At 39.7% G+C, this 24197-nt stretch overlaps 1 protein-coding gene across 14 annotated transcripts in view; it reads left to right on the plus strand.

Annotated features, from left to right (window-relative positions):
- NCOA2 (nuclear receptor coactivator 2) overlaps positions 1–24197 on the plus strand; it is a 129302-nt gene that overhangs the window by 55522 nt on the left and 49583 nt on the right. For all 14 annotated transcript variants that reach the window (XM_077932925.1, XM_077932923.1, XM_077932930.1 and 11 more), the window contains 2 exons: positions 20713–20817; positions 23984–24156. In XM_077932925.1, coding sequence (XP_077789051.1) covers positions 20732–20817; positions 23984–24156 — 259 coding nt within the window. In that variant the 5' untranslated portion in view covers positions 20713–20731. The remainder of the gene's footprint in view (positions 1–20712; positions 20818–23983; positions 24157–24197) is intronic.

Raw genomic sequence — 24197 nt, forward strand, 5'->3', positions numbered from 1 at the left:
CAACAGCATTCCTTAGCAGATAGAGTGAGGATTTCAAGCATATTCTTATTCCCCTCCTTTTTGAAAGTGACTACTGATAACCTTGCAGTTGCCTTGTAACAGTTATATATATATATATATATATATATATATATATATATATATATGCGCATACATAGTGTGTAGTAGAAAATGTCGAACACTAAGAATTTTGTGAAGCACAGCAAAATAATCTAAGCAATATATATATGCTCTATTTTCAGGAGGAGGAAGAGCTCAGGGGGGTATGCATTGTTCTTGCAATGCTGTAATTACAATGCAGTATCTAGTGAGGCTCTTAAAAAAAGAAAATTAAAAAGCCTACTAATTACAAATCTAAGGGAAAAGGAAGGTTCCCTCTCTTGGTTTTTGTGCTTGCTAGCCTAGTGCTTAAAATAGGTCAAATACTATAGTGGTAAACACAATTACACCTGATAACTTCATTTTCTAATACTTAGAGCTGTCTGTTCTAATACTTAGAGTCTGTCTAGTTCTCTTTGTACAAGGACATGCACTTAAACTTCATCTTGTGTATTTGTCTGATGTTGCACATTTTGATGCATTTAGGCTATTGTTACCTTTCTCTTAACCTTGAAGGAAGAAACACTTAGAATTCTCAGCTTGATACATATCGATAGGCTTCCTCTGTTATTTAATCCAATATATCTGTAACTGTGAAAATGGTATTCTTTGCCCTTTTTCTTCCTTGTAAGTGTTTGAAGGTGGGCGTTGTCAAGTTGGCATTTTCTGCTGCTGAACACTGTTACTATTGTTTAAGGGGAAAATGTATACAACAACAATCTTTTCTATAGCATTGTACTCATGAATGTGATCAATACTTTCAAATACAACTAAACCTAACTTATGCAATCTCCGCCCCCGCGCTTTTAAGTTAAGGGTGGGGACATAGCTGTTACTGTAGTGCAAATAGGCACATTGTAGGTTATCCTGCATATAGATTAAGATGAAGATAGTGGCTCTGATGCTTAGCATCTCCTTAATAATTTATTTCTATGGAGGCAGGAAATGCTTTTATTATGTTAAGACTTTGGTGTGGGGTGTGGGTTTGAGTGAGAGTGTGTGTATTCTCTTGTAAATCTGAGAAAGTTGAGAAATAATGATTGAAACATTAATACAGTGCACATTGGAAGTTATTATATTTTGAATTGGCAGAAAATAATTATTGGATGCTGGTTGGTGTGTCTTGAACCTGAATGTTTTATTTGCATAGGCCCATAGATCTGGGCCACACAACAAATACAATGCCTCAGAACAATGAAAATTACCGTATTTTTTTGCACCATAACACTCACTTTTTTCCTCCTAGAAAGTAAGGGGAAATGTCTGTGCGTGTTATGGAGCCAATGCCTGCGGGTGGGATCTGCTGCAGTCGTGAGCAGAGGATCCATGGTTCCCCTTCCTTCCCTCCTCCGTGGTTACAAAGCATGGATCCACATGGATCCTCAGGATTTTTGCATTGGGCTACTCCAAACTCACTGTCAGATCACATGTCTGTGGCCACAGCATGAACCACAAAAATCATATATCCACTATTTCGTTTAGAATATTTTTTTTTCTTGTTTTCCTCCTCTAAAAACTATGTGCGTGTTATGATCTGGTGCGTGTTATAGAGCGAAAAATACGGTATATTACGCTTGTTGAGTGGGCTGTTTTCTTTGTTTTTGTGACAGGACATGTAGTTTATATTCAGCATACCTTGTTAATGGACTCAGCTACATTGGCAAAGAAAAAGCACTTTGTATGCATTGTTTATGCATTCTAACACTGTGACACCAGTTGGTGCTGTGGAGTTCTGTTTTTGCTGACTTGATTTCTCATACAAAGTTTGCAATGCTACTTTGATGTCTCTAGATCCAGCCAATGTTTTTGGAAAATGTTGGTTGGTTTCCACATGGTAATTAACTCATCTAATATTAAAGGTTTTTCCCTTTGGGACTAAAAGCAAGATATTTTATTAGCTTTACATATTACTGTATTTCCAGGGTTTAGGGCAGAGCTGAAGTATATACACTATTTCTTACTTTAAAAAAGCATGTCTCTGAAGAGTTCACAATTAAGAAACATTAATTTATGAATCTTGAAGTTATTCATTTTCCCCTTAAAATGTCACTATGGCCTGAGATCAATTTCCTTAGATGTTTTGCTTGAAAACTTAAGTTAATCTAGTTATATTTACTTAAGTTGTATTGTGTCCTGACAAATATTCTGCAACATGTCTCATTTCATGTTTAGAATATTTTTGCAAAGAAACAGTGAACAAAATAGTGTTAGGACTAGTCACAGGTTTTTCTGTGTGCATCCCTATCCATGGTAAATGATAGATCTGGGACTCTGCCATCTTTCCTCCACCACTCACCCAATGTCTACACATAGTGACCATTACACAAAATGGGAGGCCCATGCATGCCTCCCACAGTTTATAGTGGGTTTGAGTATTGGCTGCTTGACCACTCCAGAAGGCAGCACAAAGCTGGGTGAATATATGGGAGGTCTTGTGTAATAGCAGGTGTGCACTGCTTAGTGCAATGTCTTTAACAGTACATAGGCAAGGCAAGGTTTCCATGAAGAGATCAGATTGAAAAGTCCCATTAGAACAGAGCTCAGATGTTGCTCTCGTGACAGTCATGCTTAGATGGAGCTGCAGCTCCTTTTTAAGATTCAGTATTGGTTGCTACTTCTACTTTCATTGAGAGGAGACTCTTGCTTTAAAAGGGGCAACTGCTCTAGCAATCTGATGTAGTAGGGGAGACTATGGTTCCACTAAGGCTTCTGAGCTGGAATCGTCGTGAGTCAGAGGCAGATGACAGGACATCCTCTAGCCAGAAAGGTACTGGAACAACAGGCTCCTCTTGCACAAGTGCTTCAGGTTAGTTATGTACATCTGGATCTGTCCCTGAGGGCAATTTCCTCTCCATTCCAAGCCCTTGGACTCATTCCCTGAAGAAGGGGAGTCAGAGGCCATAGGCATGATATGCACAGAGGGTCATTCAGGGTTGCATCTAGGTGATCAGGCAGAGAAGGTTGATCAAACATGGTTCTTCCCTCCATCATCACCTTCTAGGCTGACTACTAAAAATGTTGTGAGGTAATAACTGCCCTGGACTTACTTGAAAGGTTGTACTCTATTCAGCACCTTTGCTAAAATGTCTGGTGTAATTCTCTACCTACTGGTTTCACTGCATTGTGAAGTGCTCCTTGAGATTTAGTCATGGGATTCTGAAGGATAATGTGATTTACCATGCATTCCTAGCTTTATATATGTTAACATTGTTTGCATTTCTCCTGTGCAAGAATCTTGAGCTTTCTTCCTTGCATGCCTATTAGAATATATATTATAACATGTTACATTTATGTAATAAAGGTAAGGTACAATTAAGTATTGTTAGTGTAGATAAATGGTACATGCAAGTGTAGGATAAATTTCACTCTATCAAATAATCATTTAGAGTTCACTTTTAAGAAATCAGGCCATCATATGATTGCTTCTCCGTATGTCAAACTTGCAAGCCAGACAATGATCATGATACTTCTCAACATACTTTCAATAGCTGTGGGGTCTGTATGTTATATAGGTGATTGGGTTGTGGACTGCAAAGTAGCATCAATTTTAAAACTGATTCTCAGCACGCTGGTCTAGTTGTTCATGGGCCTTATCCTTAGAGATCTTAAGAAAACCACAGACTTAGAGGGATACAAGTTTCAGTCATACCTCAGGTTACAGACGCTTCAGGTTGTGCGTTTTCGGGTTATGGACGCGCCAAAACCTGGAAGTACCGGAACGGGTTACTTCCGGTTTTCGGCGCTCACGCATCTGCAAAAGCACAAAATCGCGCTTTGCACATGCGCAGAAGCGCCGAATCGCGACCTGTGCAGACGTGGCACTGCGGGTTGCGAACGCTGCGGGTTGCGAACGTGCCCCACCCCCACAGATCATGTTCGCAACCCGAGCGTCCACTGTAATGTCTTCAGTTGCAGTCTCTGATAATAAATATATTACTTATGGTTAAGAATGAATGAAACCTCTGGCCTTTAGAAATAGACACACTCCAAGTTCTGTGACTGCCCTCCTTCTTTGCCCATATATTTTGAGGCCTGGTATTATTCCGTTCTTAGGTGGTATGTGAGTCAAAGGCTCTGGTTCTGAGTACACTTATTGAAAGGTTCCATTACTTGGGGGTCCTACTGAGTCAAACAGGCTTATGATCAGGTTGTTTATTCTTATAAGTGCTGTTTTGTATCAGATTACTATTGTATCCCAAGATTTCAGCTATGTTCTACCAAAAAAAGAGGCATTTCTAAAAGTATTTTATACAGTGGTTTATGCATTCTTCCACTTTTATTTGAGATTAGACTCAGATAGCTTTAAAGCCTATCAAGAGTGGGAAACAATAAATAGGCACAGGCTAGGACTGCAACCCTAGTCATTCAGTGGGCTAAAGATAAAAAGCCTTATCATGGTTGAGGAAGAGTATATGCCAATATTGTTGCTGTGTGGGTCAGTGCTTGGGCATTTATCTTAAAGATAAAGGGGTAAGATATGTCATTAAGAGCTGGGAAACAACTACAATTGCAACAAAGGCAATAGCATTGTGCTAGGATCTTAAGTGAGCCAAGCCAGGTGGTTCACCTGGTTAGCCAGATTTGGAGCAATGTTCCCCATGGAGTTGCAGAGGCTTCTGATATATGTAGTATTATCAGTAGCCTCTGCATAATAAATGTGCATATTCTTTTAGGGCTCTTCTGGCAATGTTAGGTTAAGTCCCCCCCCCCCCCCCCAGAAATGAAGGGGAAAGTGGTGTAGATGGGGGTGGCAAGAAACAGACATGGCTTTTGTTTTGTTTCTTTGTTTGTTTTAAATTGCTTATCATGAGAGATCTTGAATCTGCAATGGTGGAACCTAGTGCTTGCTTCTTCAGAATCTATTCTGCCACTACACTTTTTGGGATATAGGCCAATAGTGCCCATGGGAGAGGGCAGTTTTTTGCCTTGGATTCTGTCCTATATAGTTGGGTGATACTCTGTCCTATATAGTTGGGTGATCTAGAGGATGAAACTTGGAGGTTATTAAAACAATGTAAATTGGAAAATCTTCCTGAACATTTTAGTTCGGGAATTTGCACTGGACACTTTTCAGTTTGCATCTAGTGAGTGATGTAATTTAACACATTTATGTATATGACACCGTTGAGAGAGATCATCCAGAGTTGGGTGTCAGTCATATGTTCATAACACTCATAGATTGGATGTGGGATAACCAGCTGGACTTAATTCAAACAGGATAGACTCAATTCAGGCTAGTGGTCAGTGGACATATTGATTCAGGAGTTGAAACATAGCCTGTTTGGATAGGATTGTACTCTCTCTGAAGGGTCAGCTTCACTGGCCCCCCCAACTGGATGTCATGGAGAAGAGTTCCAGAATTTTAGAAATTTTTTGTCAGTTCTGCGGGTATACTGATAACAGAATTTCCCTAATTCCTATTTTCACATCATGCATTTTTCAGGGATTGTGGAAATGTAATATAGCAAATAGTAATTTTGAAAAGACAATTCATAGTCTAGAGCTAAATTTAGCAATATTTTATAGGTTCTATATCTTTAAGAAGTTTGACAGCATGCTTAAGAGTCATGGTAACTTATTTACAAACCCCTTTATTAGGAGATTAAAAAGAGCTAGTGCTATTTTCCCCACCCCCAAGGGGCTTGACAGATTTAATGCTTATCACATCTTGATCTAAACAATGATATGCAATTTGAAGTCCATAGACATTTTATTAGCTTCCATGGATGGTGGAGGGTTTATCTTTCTTTTGCTCCTTACAATTGCCAAGAAGTTTTTCTATGAGACAGGAGTCTTATCAGTTCAGTGTCAAAGAACTCATGTACTTGGATCTAGCTGATTTTCCATTAGTGGTTAGAAATACATTTTCCCAGGAGTGACAGAATGGTGATCCTATAGACTTCTTAATTTACATTTCCCCCTTTCATTATACCATATGACATGTGGCTGCACTTTCATTTTTGCCTCTGCAGGCTGTGTTTGATGAACCTTCTTTGCTTTTTTACTCTAAAAATGTGGCACATGATTATGTGGTTAGGGATGTCTTATTAGATTGCTTTGTAAGCCTGCATGACAGTGCTCAATGATGTTTGTTTTCTATGTACCAGTAAATTTCCTAAAGCATGCTAGGCTTCATGTAAAATCTGAATAACAATGCTTGCAGTGAAAGTACAGCTTTGCCCCAATTTTTAGAAGTTCAGGCTCTGATAAATTTGTATCTTATCTCTTTATTAAGAACTATGGTATGTTTCCGATTTTAGTTTTAAGATGATACAGTGTATTCCACATTTTATTCGAAAATACAGTGGTACCTCTAGTGGCGGACATGATTTATTCCGGGGTGCCGTTTGCACCCCAAAAAGCCCGCAACTAGAGCGGTGCTTCTGCACAAACACGGAGCGCAATAGAGTGCTTCTGTGCATGTGCAAAGCACGCAGAACGCTTCTGCGCATTCAGCAAAACCCGGAAGTATACACCGTGTTCGCAAGCCGAAAAGAATGGTAATGTCACAAAAATATGGTATTTTTGTCTGTGTTATGTAAAACAAATACAAATGTACATTGTGTTGAGCTTCATCTCTGTTCAATTTTAATCTAATTCATGAAGAGACATAAAATAAAATGAAAATCATATAATTTGTTAGCCTCCGTCTCAGCTGAAATTCATTGGTTGTGGTTTTGTTGCAAAAGGTTTTGTGTACTTTGGACTGTGGTTGATATTTGGACTTGCTCTGTTACAAATAGGTATCTGCACCAAGAAAGGTTTAATCGCAACAGATTTGTAGCTTAAGTTCCATTTTGTAAATCATGCTGTGATTTCATTCTGTGCCAATTCAGTAGCTGATGGGAAGTTGTTAAGAACCCCCAAAACAGTTGGGGTGGGGGGAGCCCTGTTGCGTAAACAGGTTGTTCTGCTCACAAAAGGAGCTACTCAACATTGCTTTGAATGAGTATCAAAACTTTGAACCTATATAGACATTACAGGTGTTGCATACTGTCATAAAGTTACTCCCATCAGCAGCTGAACTGCTGCAACTGAAGTTAATGGTTCAGACCTAAGGGTAGCCCCACATAAAGTACAGCGCAGTGACATTTTGGATTTGTTTCGGAAGCTGCAGAATATGTTTCTACCTTGCTACTACCTTGGGTAACATTTGGGCAAAATTGTAATAAGACTCCAGTTTTTAATGTGTACAGATTGCGTCCTAACTTGACTTCGCAAAGTGTAGGGGTGTGCTGTTTTCCTGCTCTCCACATCCTGGCAGTTTGCAGACTAGAATGAATGTCTCCTGTTTGTTTGCAAAAGAAATACAAAATATCACATTGAAAAGATGTTTAGCAAGTGCCATAGCTCATGAATTACAACTGATTAATTTATTATTTTTATTGGATTTCTGAAGAGAACTTTTTAGCCAGATGATATTATACTTTTGCATGCAGCATTTTTATATGTTCAGCATTAAGGATTTCCTCTTCATAATTCAAATTTCTCTGCGACGGGTCTATATTTTGTATAGCAATTGGGGTAGGCTGAGTTGTATATTTAAAGCAACAACTGTCCTGAAAACACTTCAGTATTACTTCAGTCAAATGCTACTTGAAGTTGATGGCCATAGAGAACTTAATTCTACTTATAGTTTGTAGCGTATTGCATATTTTGTAGCATATTGCATTTTATCTCATTTTCATGCTCAGCAAAACCTAGATGAAATAACACATCAGTTAACAGTACTTCTATCCCCTTTTCTTCCTGACCCTATGGAATTCTTTCTTTCTTTCTTTCTTTCTTTCTTTCTTTCTTTCTTTCTTTCTTTCTTTCTTTCTTTCTGTAGTCTTGACGTATTAATACAGTGTACATGTTTATAATGTGGTTAAGAAACAGGATTTTGTTCTCACAATAATCTCTGTAGTGCTCCTGGCTTCTCAGTGGAAGACTTGCGATAATTCAGCTGTTGTTTATTGTCATTTTGTAAAACAAGTATCTGAAATGGCTGTCAGCAATAGCAGTAGATTTTTAAAAAAGAAGTTATGTGACTTAACATCGATTGTGTTGGTCCCTTCCTCAGACCTCACTTTTCTTTTTAAAAGCATTCAGGCTTTTTGCTGTGATTTTTGATCAAGCAAAAATGCCTTGCATCAGTTGCAGAATGAGTGAAGACTGAATCAAAATTCCTGTACATTACTCAAAGAATGCAACTTTCTTTTCTGTTGTGGTGTTAAAACCTTCTCCTGCTATTTTGGGGCTTATTAGAGGGGCTTATTAGAGGTGGCTGACGTAGTCTAATATGTAAGCAGCTCAGTGAACAGCTATATTAAGAACCTTAGTGTATGGGAATACAGATACTAGAAGCCATTTTGTGTTGATGTCAGACTAGCTAATTTTTTCCCTGGTTGTAGTTATAGCTTAAAGTAGAAAAAAAAAACGCTATTTGGATTTGCCAGAGCTGAAGTTCTCAGTATTTGAAAGGAAGCCTTTTATTGTAGAGACAGAGATGCTAAGGCATGTGCTTTTAAGTACCAGTAATCATGATCATGAATCTTAGTCATGTATCTGATGGTTACAATCTGTGGTAAAGAGCTCCTGCTGCCCATTTGCTGCCTAATGTGTTTATTACATTGTCTTCCCAGTGGCATCTGTGTGTTAGCTAAAAAATTCATGAGCATTATTGGCTTTCAGTCAGACAGCGGAAGGCACATTCCCTTTTCTAATACATTGCTTTAAGGTTGTTTATATAAAAATCAGTGTGGGAGAAGTATAGTGAATTGAAACGAATCTTTAACATTTTGCTGTCTTTTACAGCATTCGATCGCTGATCACTCACACCTTTTCCTGGGGAATGGTCATGCTATGGCCATCTTTTGGTCAGAGGAGGGGCAAGACTAATGAAGAAGGGAAAGGAAAATGAGGGTATTTAGAACTGAGATACTTAAGTATAATAAAAAGAATATGTAATTTAAAAAAGATGGGCCCATCTTGCCTGATAAGTTACAAATATATTTACATGGCATTGTGAAATCATAGAATTGTAGAGTTGGAAGAGACCATGTGAGTCGTCTAGTCCATCCCCTGCAATGCAGGAATCCTTTGTCCAATGTGGGGCTCAAACGCACGACTCTGAAATGAAGAGTCTCATGCTTTACCAGCAGAGCTATCTAACAGGTGGGATAAATGACAGAATGGGATAAATGACAGTAATGACATCGGTGTGGGTACCAGACAGTCTGCTGTGGGGAGGGCAATCTGTAGTGGGGATGCAACCTCTGTGAAGGGCTTTCCTTCTGTAGATGCCTGATGCCTGGTGGAGCATCCAAGGAAGGGCCTGAGAAGATCTTCAAGGTCTGGATAAGTACATATGGTGGCAATCGATCCTTCAACATAGCTTCGTTTCAAGCTGTGAATGGACTTACAAGTAAAAACACAGCAATTTGAATCGGAGCTAGAAAAAGACTAGGAACCTATGAAGCTTTTACAGGTTTAGTGAGATATACCTTCCTGTTCCATTTAGCAATCTTGCAGCTGTGTTCTGAACTAACTGAAACTTCCACGCTATATTTAAAAACTGTCCTATGTACAACATATTGTTGTAGTTCAGATAGGAGGTGACTGGTGTATGATAGATAACAAAAACCAGGCTAATTCAGTGTAAATCAGGTTTGGGTAACTTTTGTATTCTTGTGGGGGATGATTTGTTTCCTGGCAAATTGTATTTTTTAAAAATTTAAATCTTTATTGTAAAAAAAGTTTATTGTAAGTAATAACTAGGTTAATTTTACATAAACCTGTTTACCATACAGTTAATCACTAAACCATGGTTGGCAAACTAAGGCCCAGGGGCTGGATCCGGCCCAGTTGCCTTCTAAATCCAGTCCGCAGATGGTCCAGGAATCAGCGTGTTTTTACATGAGTAGAATGTGTCCTTTCATTTAAAATGCATCTCTGGGTTATTTGTGGGGCCTGCTTAGTGTTTTTACATGAGTAGAATGTGTGCTTTTATTTAGAATGCATCTCTGGGTTATTTGTGGGGCGTAGGAATTCGTTCTCTTCCCCCCCCCCCCAATATAGTCCAGCCCCCCACAAGGTCTGAGGGACAGCGGACCGGCCTCCTGCTGAAAAAGTTTGCTGACCCCTGCACTAAACAGAATCAATGCCCCTACCAGATACATTGAATTAAATAGTGCCTTTCTATATAAATGAAGAACCAATTGGATCATTTCTCAAATTGAAACATTGGCATTTCATTTTCATCTGATGAAAATAAATTGCTCTAGCATGCTCAGTAAATGCCATACCTTACTTCTGCCTCTGCCATGGGATTTCGTTTTTGGTTGCTGCTTTGCTTTTGTGAGAGTGGGGCTGGGCCAAGGCAGAGTGAAAACTTTCTTTTCAGGAACACTGGGAGAGAAGACAACATTATCCAAATATATGCAAATTTCTGCATTCCCATGCTTAACCCTATGGGTTAAGTAACTCTCATGGGTGCTGACATAAGAATAAGGATCTCTCAGCTGTGAAGAGAGGCTTCGTGCTGCCTATCGGAGCAGCCCCGATCCCAACTCCTACTTGCGTGCAAGCAGGAGGGGGCAGGGATCTCTCAGGCAGTGCGAAGCCTCCCTTCCCAGTTGAGGGATCCCTGCCCCCTCCTGCTTGCACGCAAGTAGGAATGGGATTGGGGCTGCTCCAATGGGAAGGGAGGCATCGCGCTGCCTATTGAAGCAGAACAAAGTGCCTTTGTGCAGTGGCAGCTCTGCCGCCGCCGCTCTCGGCCCTCCTTCTCCGCCTTCCATGCCTGACCCACTGCCCACTGCTTTCCCCCCACCGCCACTGCCAAAGAACCAACAACCCAGGGGGCTGCCCAGGCTCATGGAGGAAGGAAAGAGAAGCCTTGGAGGATGGGAAAATGTGGCGGTACCCCTGAACATCGGTTTGTACACAAAAAAAACACAACCGCAACCCGAAACACTCATTTCCGGGTTTGAAGTGGTCATTATCCAAAATGTTCGTTAACTAGGCTGTTCATAACCCGAGGTACCACTGTATAACAAACATTTCTTTGGTGGAACGATGTAGCCCAAAGCCAGTGTTGGCTCTTTTGGGCCTAGATACAGTTGTCAAAATATACGTAGATTGTATTATTTACTTACCTAACCTCTTTATTATTTTTATGCTTGCATTTCTTCAGCAACCTTTAGTAAATGCACAGCCTTAATTTATCAACTGTGATAGAGTGTCTGTCTGTCTATAGCTGTGTCTCTTCAGAGGTACCTAATCATTTACTAAATTCATGCTCTGACTTTCGTATTAAACTTTTTTACTTTCAATGCAGGGTACAGTAGGCTTTGTGTACTTAGATATCTGTTACCAATGAACCTTTATTTCATTCAATGAATAGTGATGATTGTGTAGAGTGGAGGCTTTGAGTAGTTACAGATGTTGCAAAAACAGTAAAGTTTTCAGGAAATTCATAGACTGTTCTTTATGAAACATTAAATAATCATCCTGGGATATGAAGGGAAATTCTAGTAACTTTGCTTTCGGATATTATGCTTATATTGGCAGGATTACATCTCAAATTGGAGAATTCAACTTAACTGGCATTCATTTACTGTTGCCATAGATAGTAGAAAGGAATTCGGTATGGTGAGATTTGTATAATACAGTTGTGCAAAGAAAGACACACTTAGCAAAGCCAAGTCTCTTATTTTATGTAAAGTTTTAGTAATGTAGCAGTTGGATTGTTTTGTTTTATTTTACTTTATTCACTTGGCCATAACAGTGGCTTGTTTTGGCTTTATCTATTTTTGTAACTCAACAGATATTAAATCTTGCCGCACTGATTTGTATAAAATTGTGCAGTTGTGGGCAGAACCTGGCATTCAAAGATGTGTCTCCTAATATTCTCTCTGCTGGTAATGTCTAGAGAGAGCTTAAGAGAAACTCTGATGTGATATCATTGTGTTGAGAATCCCACCTTCCCACCTTAATTGGATGTGGCTTGCAGAAGTGAGGCACTCATCAATGTGATGACATTATGTGCTTTGTTTTATTTCCTTTCTAGAAGGGACGTGGGTGGTGCTGTGGTCTAAACCACTGAGCCTAGGGCTTGCTGATCAGAAGGTCAGCGGTTCAAATCCCCACGACGGGGTGAGCTCCCATTGCTCGGTTCCAGCTCCTGCCAACCTAGCAGTTCGAAAGTACATCAAAGTGCAAGTAGATAAATAGGTACCACTCTGGCGGGAAGGTAAACAGCATTTCCATGTACTGCTCTGGTTTTGCCAGAAGTGGCTTAGTCATGCTGGCCATATGACCCAGAAAAACTGTCTGCGGACAAACGTTGGCTCTCTCGGCCAGTAAAGCGAGAAGAGCACCGCAACCCCAAAGTCGTTCGCAACTGGACTTACCTTTTTTAGAAGGGAAGGGAGGAGAAGGAGGTATGAGACTACTAGTTAGCACCAGTATATATTATATTTGTAACTTTAAAGTCACAGGTTGTGCTTTCAGCCCAGTCCGGTTGTTGCTGTGCATATGGATGAACTATTTATTGCTAGGGAATACTTACCATAAAGGTTTTATTATAAAAGTATGCTCAGAGCAGGAATTGCATAGTTGAAACTGTTGTGCTCAATTAACTTTTAGGTACAAGAGTATTTTCTCCTGTCCATGAGGATGCTTTTTGAACATTTTTGCGTCATTTAATTTACAATGTATAAACTCATTTTTCCAAGGCCTTTCCTTTAGCCAATGAATTTCCAATTACCTCTCTTTAACCAGTTCAGCCATAGAGATAGCAAAAGGTACACAGATAGTACCTTCAGCATAATACATATTTCCCTTTCATAGGCCAGCTTTCCCGCACATCAGCTGAGCAAGCCACGTTGTCCCTCCGGCTCACACAGCTGATATGCAGGAAAGTGGCTGCTACACTACCCCCAGGTCAGCTGTTAGACAGGAGGCCTCTGCAAAGCCCTGCTTGTGCTTCCAGCTCGTGAGGAGACTCTTCACAGAACCCAAAAAGGGCATCCTCTATGGGCTCTGGGGAGGGTCTCCACATGAGCCAGGAAGGCTCTCCAGGGTGCTCTCCATTTCTGGGATCCACTTCTGGGTTCCTGGCACTGTATGTGTGGTCACACTCAAATAGAACGTGTGTAAATGGAGAGTTGCCTGTACAAACTTCTAGCAGGGGTACGAAAGATGAGGAAGTAGTAGAATGCTATATTTGCATCATTGATCCATTCTGCTTTTTCATGTGTGTGTGTGTGTGATTATTTATTTCCTTGCATTTTATGCACTTAAAAATGGAAGATTATCTGCAAGATTATCATTGCTTCTATTACATACTTAGGTTCAGGCCTCTTCTGTTATACTGTTCTGCAGTGTAGAGGATGTGAATAAGGGTTTGCTTGTCACAATGAAAACAGAAACTATTGTTTTGATACTGATAACAAGAGAAAATGGAAACAGTTTTCTTGCTCTGTTCTTTTACCCAACATCTGGTAGAAACCAGAGTGTTCTCAATAATTGTAATTACATCCCGAGAATTTACTCAGAAAACGTTTGTGTTATGGTTCCCATTTTAACATTCAGGGGGAAAAGAGGCATTACTTTTTAAAAAAAAAAAAAAAATTAAACTTGTGCATCGGAAAACTTCAGTCATCGGTTAAAAGCTCCGCTGAAATGCTTTTCTAAGCTCTGTTTTTGAGAAAAAGGTGTGTGAAATAGTAGAAAGGTGTTAAATGTATTAGGGTTATTTTCTTTGGTGCCAGTCTACATAGCCTTAAATCCTATCTTCATACCATTATTTAGCTAATGATTTCTACTGTCTGCTTCTGTTTGGTGGAAAACAGCATATAAAAAGCTTGGAAGGTGTACTTAATTGGATATACTACTTGAATGCCTCATTGAATCCTAGATCAACAGAAAATTAAAATATTTCAAGTGCAAAGGCTACTGTGGTTATATTTTATCAGACCATCCTCTTGTTTGTTTATTTGAATAATTTATTTATATATTTGTTATCCACACTTCCACAAAAAATACATCAAGGCCGTATACAGCATATAAGAATGAAATCCAGAAAACTTCAGCAAATACTTATTTGATTAAAAAGAGAAAATTCAAATTGTAGAGGCCTCACTAAAACATAGAGTTTTCAGAAGATGTCTGAACTAAGGGAGGGATAGTTCCTGCTGAACATCTACTAGTAGGGTGAGCCATAAGGCACAGCCTGCTACAGTTACTAGCCCTAGTGAAGGTCACCTAACCCTAATGAGTGTGGGGAACCACCACAGGATTGTAACCTTAGGCCAGGCATCCCCAAACTCGGCCCTCCAGATGTTTTTTGGTACTACAATTCCCATCATCCCTGACCACTGGTCCTGTTAGCTAGGGATGATGGGAGTTGTAGTCCCAAAAATCTGACATGTCAAAGTGCAAGTAGATAAATAGGTACCGCTCCGGAGGGAAGGTAAACTATTTTTCTGTGCGCTGCTCTGGTTCGCCAGAAGCAGCTTAGTCATGCTGGCCACATGGCCCGGAAGCTGTCTGTGGACAAACCCCAGCTCCCTCAGCCTATAGAGCAAGATGAGCGCCACAACCCCAGAGTCGTCCGCAACTAGACCTAATGGTCAGGGGTACCTTTACCTTTACCTTTACCTTACCTTAGGTACTCCCTGCTGTTTTCATTTCTGCAATTAATGCAATATGTCAAATTTTTTTGTTTAAATAATCCTGAACTTTAGGTGTTTTATTAAATTGTACAATGAGCCTTAACAGCCAATTGTCAAATTTAAGTTGAAGATGCTGATATACACTGCTTCTAAATAAATCACTATGTTTTTTGGGGGAGATTGATCAGCATAGAACAACTGGGGGTGTAAAGCAAGTTAACGTCTAGTAGCAATACAGCTACTGGAAGTGACCCTAAATGAATTTGAAGAACAGAGCTATAGATTAATTACTATGTTAGTTTTATTTTGTTGAAAAATTGAGAATGAATTACTGTTCCATGGTTGGAATCAGTATTGAATTATTCTAGAATATTTGTATACAACGTTTCAATAAAGAAAAATCTCAATAACTCAAAAATCTCAAATGTATGTATGTATGTATGTATGTATTTATTTCCGTGCTCATCCATTTATCTAAAGTTGCCAGTAGAGGGGGACAACATTTGCCTGCTTCCAGTCTGCTGGGACCCCACCTGTTCTCCATGAGTTGTATGAGGGCAGAGTGGGATGGCGGTTTCACTCAGCGATATATCGCTGGTGAAACCGCCACCACTCTTGAGTCCCTCTGCTAGCAACGTCTGCTGGAGGAAGGAACTCTAGCCGCCGGACTCAGGAGTGGTGGCAGTTTCACAAGAGATATACAGCTGAGTGAAGCCAACATTGCGGTCTGCTCCTCATAGCGGTCCTGAGTGATATATTGATATATTGTCCAGGCCTACTTAGCTCATCTGTAAGCTTCTTATGCAGCCACACTTGGCCTTCAGTATTTCACTTATAAGAAACTCCCATCCATCTTCGACTCCCTTCTCTTTGCGTATTTCTGACCATGGGATCTCATCCAGTAGCTCCCAAAGCTTTTTGAAATTAGTCTTCTTAAAGTCCAGAGTGCATGCCTGGCTAACTTGCATCTGTATAATGAAACACAAGAGGACATGATCATTTTCTCCCAAGGTTTCAAACACTTCCACTTGGATCAAATCCTCCCTATTTGTGAGGACCAGGTCCAAGATATATGATCCCACCTTTTGGGAATGGAAAATGAAATTGCCAGAGAGGCAATGGAGGAATTTGTTGGACCTTGCATTCTTGGCAGAGCTTGAGTTCCAATAGGTGTTGAGGTAGTTGAAGTTTCCCATGACTACTATGTCTCTCTCTTTAGAATGTTTTGTAATCTGCTGTAGGAAGGCATCATCCTTGGAGGTCTGAATTCTTTATCACTGCTCCTTGTGGGGGAAAATATGGTCTAACTAACTTTTGTCTGTTACAAATCTTCCAACATTCTGCTTCATTGAGTGGCCCCAATTTGTAGTACTATGAGAGGAGAAAAACTTTTTCTATGCACTTTCTCCATATCATGCAGCATTTTGTACATCTTCATCATGTCGCCTCCTACTCTCATTTTCTCTAAATGAAAATGTTCCAAATCTACGTTTCCTCATGGGAGATTTGATCCATCCCCTTTATATTGCTATGGATCTGTTAGTTTTGCTGTTGTTTCCTTTTGCCATTTTTTAAAATGTTAATTTCTTTGGAAAGGAAGTATATTTATAAAATAGCAATGACATTGTGACCTTAGGCTTGTGGAATTAACAGGGAGAATGTTTGTTTTCCAAAAGGCTGGTGGAGCTCGCATATTACAACTCTTCAAGAGCCTATTGAGCCTAACATTTCTTAATATATTGAAAAAGTGTTGTAGAGTAACAAGGTTTTACTGAAGAAAGCAAATCTTTAAAGCGCCTCCCCCCAATGCACACACGATCTCAAACTCCCTCCCTCCCTCCCTCCCTTCTCATTTGTGATCCTTTTCTATTTTTACAGTCAGCCTGTAAGTTATCTTAAGTGTCACCTTTGTTTCATTCCGTTATCATAGTGGTGCTTAGAAACTTTCTTGGTAGCTGATCCTCAAGTGCGGAACTTGCTCCCCTCGAAAACTTGGCAGAGTTTGAGCTTTAATAATGCCTGGAGGTTTTCTTCAAAACTTTTCTTATTTAGCTTTGATGCTCATGGCTAGGGGTACACATAAATTAGGTAACAATTACACACACACACACACACAAATAAAACCTTTATAATAATAATTTCCTATCAATAAGTACCGTATTTTTCAGCCCATAGGGCGCAACGGCCCATAGGGCGCACCTAGTTTTTTTTTGGGGGGGGGGGATAAATAAAAAAAAAATTTCCCCCAGGTGTGGGGCTGGGGCGGGGGAAGCCCGAGCTTCCCCCGACCCCAGCCCCCAGAACAGGCAGCTCTCCACAAGCCGTGGGAGAGCTGCGCGAAACCCGAAGCCTGGGGGGCGCTGAGCTCAGTGCGCCCCCAGGCTTCGGGGTGCAGGCAGCTCTCCAAAAGCCGTGGGAGAGCTGTGTGACTTCGTGCAGCTCTCCCACGGCTTGCGGATAGCTTCCTGCGCACCGACCCCTCTCGCTCTCCAGGCTTCAGCGAAAGCCTGCATTCGCCCCATAGGACGCACACACATTTCCCCTTCATTTTGGGAGGGGGGAAAGTGCGTCCTATAGGGCGAAAAATACGGTAGTTATATTGGATTGGTTCATTGTTGCTACCTTTCTTATGCCCTTGGAACAGACTAGAAATGTAAATAAAATGACCACCTTTTGGGAAGCTAAGATGCTATAAGGTGTTAGGTGATAACTGCACTTTCAATAATTTAGCAAATGACATTTTCAGTAGCTCTTTAAGGAGCTTTATACTTGTTCAGATGCATACTGATCTATATATCTTGTATATAGATATCTATATACAAACTCCCATTGTTCTAGGCACATTTTGCGACAGGGAATTTCATTAGCACGAGCAGTTTCTGATGTCTGAGCGCAGTACTGCACCGAAGATTTCATATTAAAACTGCAGAGTGGAAGGAAAGGAGGACCTTTTTCTGCCTCCCTACTTCCAGTCACTCTCTAAAGCCTGGAGATAAGATCCTCTTAAGAATATTAGGGGTGTGGGCAGGGGAAGCATGGCTTTGTTTTTTGCAGTCTTCGGATGAGGACTAGACCATGTGAAAAATGAACATAAGATTTTAGCAGCAGTTCATTCATTTTCAGCTTTTGTATTCTTGTTATAAAAAAGTGCACCTAGACATTCCGTTGTTGCGCCCATAACCTAGGTTTAAGGTGCCATTTAGCTCATAGCTTTCATATATCAGTTTCTAACACTGCTTTGTATCTTACTCAAAACAAAATAAAAAAAAATTCCTTCCAGTAGCACCTTAGAGACCAACTAAGTTTGTTATTGGTATGAGCTTTGTGTGCACGCACACTTCTTCCGATACGAGTTGTATCTTACTGTCCTCCATGTTGCTCAATGGCTCATGTTTTAGCCTCAGAACAACTATGTGATGTTGGCTGGACTGAGAGAGAGCAACTTTCCCAAGGTTACCAGAAGAAAAATTAGCAAAGGAAAATAGCAAGCATGTGTGTTTGTGCACAAAGAAAATCAGCTTAACAAATATTCCAAAGGGCAGTGGGGTTGACAGCAGCTTGAAAGGGAAAAAGCTAGAGTTCAGGTCCAAAGTACCGAATAAAAGCCGCACCTGAATATAAGCCGCACCTTTAAAATTCAAGGGGGGAAAAGAAAAAAGACAGTACCCTAATATAATCCTCTCCCTTAAAATTCCGATCTGGAAAAGGGCATGGGAGAAAGGGTTAAATACTACTTCCCCTAGAGCCATTGCCATCATCTATTTCACCATCCCCAGGACTCTTTAACTTAAAAGAAAACCATAAACCGAGAAAATCTGATCATGGCAGAGTTGCAGTCTTAATCAGGTCAGTGAGTCCAAAATCAGGTCAGGGGATCAGTTATACACTACACCTATTTGGCAACAGCTTTCATGCTATTATCACCGTTAAAAGCTACTGTTTGGAGCATACCCTGAATTTTGGTTACTCAAACATAAGGAAATATTTTCTCAGAATGTTCAACAAGTGCTTTTATTTTGAAAAATATATATTCAGGTATCTTGAAGAGCTTGAAGTTAGTTGTTTAATGTTCAGTAATCTCCAACCCTATATTTAAATGTTATTTTAGACAAAAATTGTTGGCTAGCTACTAAATGATGTGAACGTATCAAATGTATTGAATGTTGCATCACTGTAAACTTTCAGTAGCTCTATGTAATTGGATTTGTAAATTGTTCTTTTTTTAAAATTTATTTTCCCATTTTTAATCTGTCATTTAATGCCAAGCTTTTTGGTTGAGAATATTTAACTCATTAAAAATGTCAGACTGATAAGCCTTCTTCATGACATGCTCGCTAGGAGGTAATATGATTTGTGTTTTTTGAAAGATCAGATATGTTCTGAAAGGAAAATGAAACAATAACTCCAACATTTGGGAATTTGAAAAAGAAGAAAAGTCTGCCTCATTTTATAGCAGATGGTAGACTATCCCCAAAGTCTTCAGAAACTGCCCACCTGTGCCACATACACTGGAAATCCAGACTGTGTACACTCCTACATGAAGGATAATGTGATAATTAGTTATAACAGCAATGTGAATTTTTCACAGTAGACTGTAGAATTGTTATGCAGAACTAAACGAAAACAAAATGCCTCTTCTGGGAAGTTTTAAGGAGGAGGAGAGTTTTAGAGAAAAACTCTACTGTAAGCAATTAAATTTACAACTGTGCACAAATTTCATGTTGGGTCATAAGTAGTCTTGCTTTAGAAGGATGTTGTTGTTGGCATCATCCATCTATCTCTAGAAACAATGGAGAAATGCGCCTTTGGGGTGAAATCAAACCGTTGGAGAGTTCCTTAGGATTGGTTTAATATTAAATAAGCCTGCCAACTAGGATGCAGTTTATTGTACACTTTGTTATATATAACACAGTTGGTTGCTTCCTCAGCTCAACTATGACGTTGGATAGACCTTTTTCTATTTATGTTGCTAAATGATGCTTAGGACTACTAAGAGAGCTTCCTATCTTTGGGGGTGTGTGTGTGTGTGATTGAGACTGTATGATTCATTCATTCCCTCTTTCTCACTCTCTCTCTCTCTCTAACACACACACACCTCCTCCATCCCTCCCACGATTTAGAACACATGGAAGCCTATAAAGAAATGACTAAGAATGATTTATATTTGCTACAAACCATTGTGCTTTAGTTCTTCCTAAAACCTGCAAGTGTTGGTATTTTGTATAGATTTAAGTCATTCCCTTGTAAAAATGGCAATGTGTACATATCTTTCTGGTGTAATTTAGATTTACGTATTTCCATAGTGCATAAAACTTACACAGATGTACATCACCCCAATCAGTAGACTGCAAATATTTGTTTTAAATAGCTTAGTAGAGTCAGGTGGAAAGATGGCTTTCTTTTGACCAGAGAGTGTATCTCTTTAACTCCCTGGGGGCACTAAAGCAATGGAAGTGTCCCTCCCTTATTTTTTGAAGCTTTGCTGTGTGGTTAATACTACAAGGATAAGAGCTTGTAAACATATAATCTGTGTAGAAGACCTTAGAATAGCTGATTTCAGTTAAGGCAGGTCCCAAGATTCAGGTAAATATATAAGCAGCTGAAAGACCACATTAGTTGGTCCCATATTTACTTATTTATAAACTGTTACATCCTAGGAGAAATAGCTTAGAAGATTTTCCAAGGTTCAGAAACAGTGTATAATGAGATCCTGGTTACCAAATTGCTTTAATTTTATCAGAGAGAAAGAAAAACTGTTCATTAATTGTTTTCTGATAGAACACCTCTGGAAGTTTAATGGAAATTTAAGGGGGAAATGTACGTTGTTTATTGAAACAAGCGGATTATAAAAGTGGTGGGGTACAAAGACTATCGAAAGCTCAAGTACTGTGAGACTTATGGAATACTGTCTCTTTATTCTAACTGTTTTATTATGCTTTGTCTCTTTCAGTTGCTGATATGTGTTTAAGATGAGTGGGATTGGTGAAAATTCCTCTGACCCAGCCCGGGCAGAGTCAAGAAAACGCAAGGAATGTCCTGATCAACTTGGACCCAGGTTAGTTAGAATACTTTATAGAACCCCGGGAGCTAAAGGATTTACAGAAAAATATATTATTTGATTGGTTGGGTGCATATATTCACTTTGCCTTACCACTCTTTTAAGTCACTACTATAGATGACAAGTTATTTCATTTTATTGTCATTTCAAATTATAATACCATTTATTCTTTGCATTTTGTTTCTGGGGAAAGAAAAAAACAGTTTTGAGTCATCATCTTCCTGCTGAGGATGTATTAAGTCAGTTGAACCTTAGTTGCAGGGTTTGGTCTTTCAGTTTCTATAAAATTGCAAAGCTATTTGAAGTTGCTAACTAGTGCTCAACTCCTTTATTCAATCCATTTTCCATCGACTGTTTAATATTACTTTCTAAGCACACATAGTCTTAAATGTTTAGCAGGTGTCAATTGAAAAATAATGCACATCTTTCACCATGAAGTCTTGGAAAGTCTTTAGAAGTTACATGGTCAAATTGACTAACTTTTTGTGGTGTGATATATGTTTGCTGCATGTGGGCCGAGTGCGGGTGGTGCTGTGGTCTAAACCACAAAGCCTAGGGCTTGCCAATCGGAAGGTTGGCGGTTCAAATCCTTGTGACAGGGTGAGCTCCCGTTCGAAAGCACGTCAAAGCGCAAGTAGATAAATAGGTACTGCTCCGGCGGGAAGGTAAACGACATTTCTGTGCGCTGCTCTGGTTTTGCCGAAAGCAGCTTAGTCATGCTGGCCACATGACCCGGAAAAACTGTCTGTGGACAAACGTCGGCTCCCTCGGCCTATAAAGCGAGATGAGCACCACAACCCCAGAGTCGTTCGCAACTGGACTTAACTGTCAGGGGTCCTTACCTTTACCTTTATATACACTGCATACAGCCCATATTTTTGTCATCCTAAGCTAGACAATGGGGTGTTAGAATAAACTTGTCTCTCAATTAAAAAATTCTGTCGGAAGTACATGTAGTTTCAGGACTAGGAAGGAAGCATGTCTCCCTATGCAACATACTCTGTCAAAAGCTGAAAATCCCAGAGGTGCTTAGTTCTTACTGGCCATTCCTGTGAGGAGGCACCTCTTGTGATGAGGGTGTAATAATGGGCTGGCAGCAAGAGAGAGGAATGTTCAGGTTGCTGGGTCAGTGGAAGCACAGCTGCTCTCATAGTATTTACAGGCATCAGAATATATGTGAGTTAATGGCTTAGGCTTCTTGGCTCCTTAGGGAAAAATATATTTAAAGCCAGGGCATACATAAAGAAAACAATGAATAATAGAGGAACTGATGGTAGATCCCAGGATCAAGAAACAGTGTCTAAAGGACATTTTGTCACTTGCATATAATAAATATATGCGCCTGCTATGCAACCTTGTCTGAATGTAAATACAAATAATGCAGCCAGAAAGGTATGAAGCTTAGAGAAAGGGAACTAAATAAGCTAAAGTACACTAATCAGTGCACCCAGTTTTCCAAAATGGGATAACGGGGCTGTTACAAGTTTATCCCAGGCTCAGAAAATAATCTCCGTAAAACACCATGTGTGTAAATGGCAATAAAACATCTGATAGTTACAGCAAACTCATTTTCCCAAGTGGTATCTGCCTTTATGTAGAAGAGCAAGGGGAGAGCTCAAAGGTTTGCAGATAAACAAACTTTGTGGGTGGAACTTTAGAGGGAAGATGCACCAAAACAAGCTGAATTGAATTCTGAGCATGTTCAATGGGCACCCAGCACTGTGTGTCTGTTTAGGGGGGAGAGAGTGGGAGTATCATGGGAAAGGTTGTGGCTGGCTGGAACCCTGAGCAGGAAGATGGGAGACTGGGTTTTTTAAAATTTTTGACTGTTAAATAGCCCTTGAAGACTGAATGGTTGATGATTGGCCATGGAATGCAGAGTGTTTGCTGTGGGCAGGAACGGAAAATCAGGGGTGGAGTGGAATATATTGAAAGAAGGCAAGGATAAGTGGATGGAATACTGAACTGAACAAGAGCCTTGCACTCTGCAATATTTTGTTGCTGGTTCCACTTGTAAATAAAGAGTTAAGACCAGATTCACTAATGATCCTGGAGATCTTTGCTTTCATCAGCATCATGTGACTTAACTCACAACAACTCTAGGAAATGAGTGATCTATTTTGTAGTCAGCTTTGGCGCTGTACACCTTGCTGCTCTGGTTTCCTTATAACACTTGCTCTCGTTTGGTTTATATGGTAAATTTTGAGAGAGAGAGAGAGAGAGAGAGAGAGAGAGAGAGAGAGAGAGATTGTGTGTGAGAATCTGTTAGGACAGGTGGCCAAACCTTTTGTTCCTACATCTTTTCTTTCCCTGTAAGCAACACTGTGTGTATGCTACCCCCCCCCCCAAAGTTAAAATCTGTGTCTAGAAAAGCTAAATTCTCAGATGCATGTAAGTTATGTCAATCAAGCAAGTTATGATACCTTTAGCCTGCATAATCTGCAAATCTTGAGTAAATAAAAAAAGAGAGCCATTTTGAACTCTTCACCCTGCAGCTACTGGGATTCGGATTCCACCACTACTTTTGATTTTTGTCCCTATCATTGCTTGCGGATTCTAAATTCTTTGCAGCTATGATATGGTTGTGGAATTGTAGCCTTGCCTTAGAAGTATATGTAATACTGTACAATGGTTTAATATTCCCAATTTGCAATTGAAATATAATCTTGGTTATTCTAGTTTAAATCATCTCCAACCCCAATTTGATTGTAAGTAGTGGATTCAAGAATCAACACATTTAGAGCTACCTTCTGTCCCTGATATTTGGTGGATTGTTTGTGAATTATTCAGGTGATGGTGTGAAGAGGGTATCATCTTTGGGGACTCCAGAATCACCATATATAAACCTGTCAGCTGGACAAGCAGTAAAGGAGCTTGGACAACTTTACAGTGATGTTGAACATTATTCCATAATTCAACGGTTACCCTTAAAAGCTGTATATGTGCTAAGAAGTAAAACTTTTGAGTAGCATGGATGTGTGGTTAATTCTTTCCATATTTCCATATTTCCATATTTGAAAGTGTGCTCTAAAATGAAATATATCTATCTGAGAAATGGAAGTTGGTTGTTTTTCTGCTTTTTGCCACTTTAAATTAAAATGTATGTTTTCCACATTTAAAAAAGGTGCCAGTTTTAAAAAGTCTGACCTTTTTTTATTTCCAGTCCTAAAAGAAGCACTGAAAAACGTAATCGCGAACAAGAGAATAAATACATAGAAGAGCTTGCAGAGCTGATCTTTGCTAATTTTAATGATATTGACAATTTTAACTTCAAACCTGACAAATGTGCAATCTTGAAAGAAACTGTGAAGCAGATTCGTCAAATAAAAGAACAAGGTAAGAAGAATGTTTTCAAGTGTCCGCTTTTATAAACACAT

Source organism: Podarcis muralis, chromosome 8 (assembly GCF_964188315.1).
Source record: "Podarcis muralis chromosome 8, rPodMur119.hap1.1, whole genome shotgun sequence".
NCBI lineage: Eukaryota > Metazoa > Chordata > Lepidosauria > Squamata > Lacertidae > Podarcis > Podarcis muralis.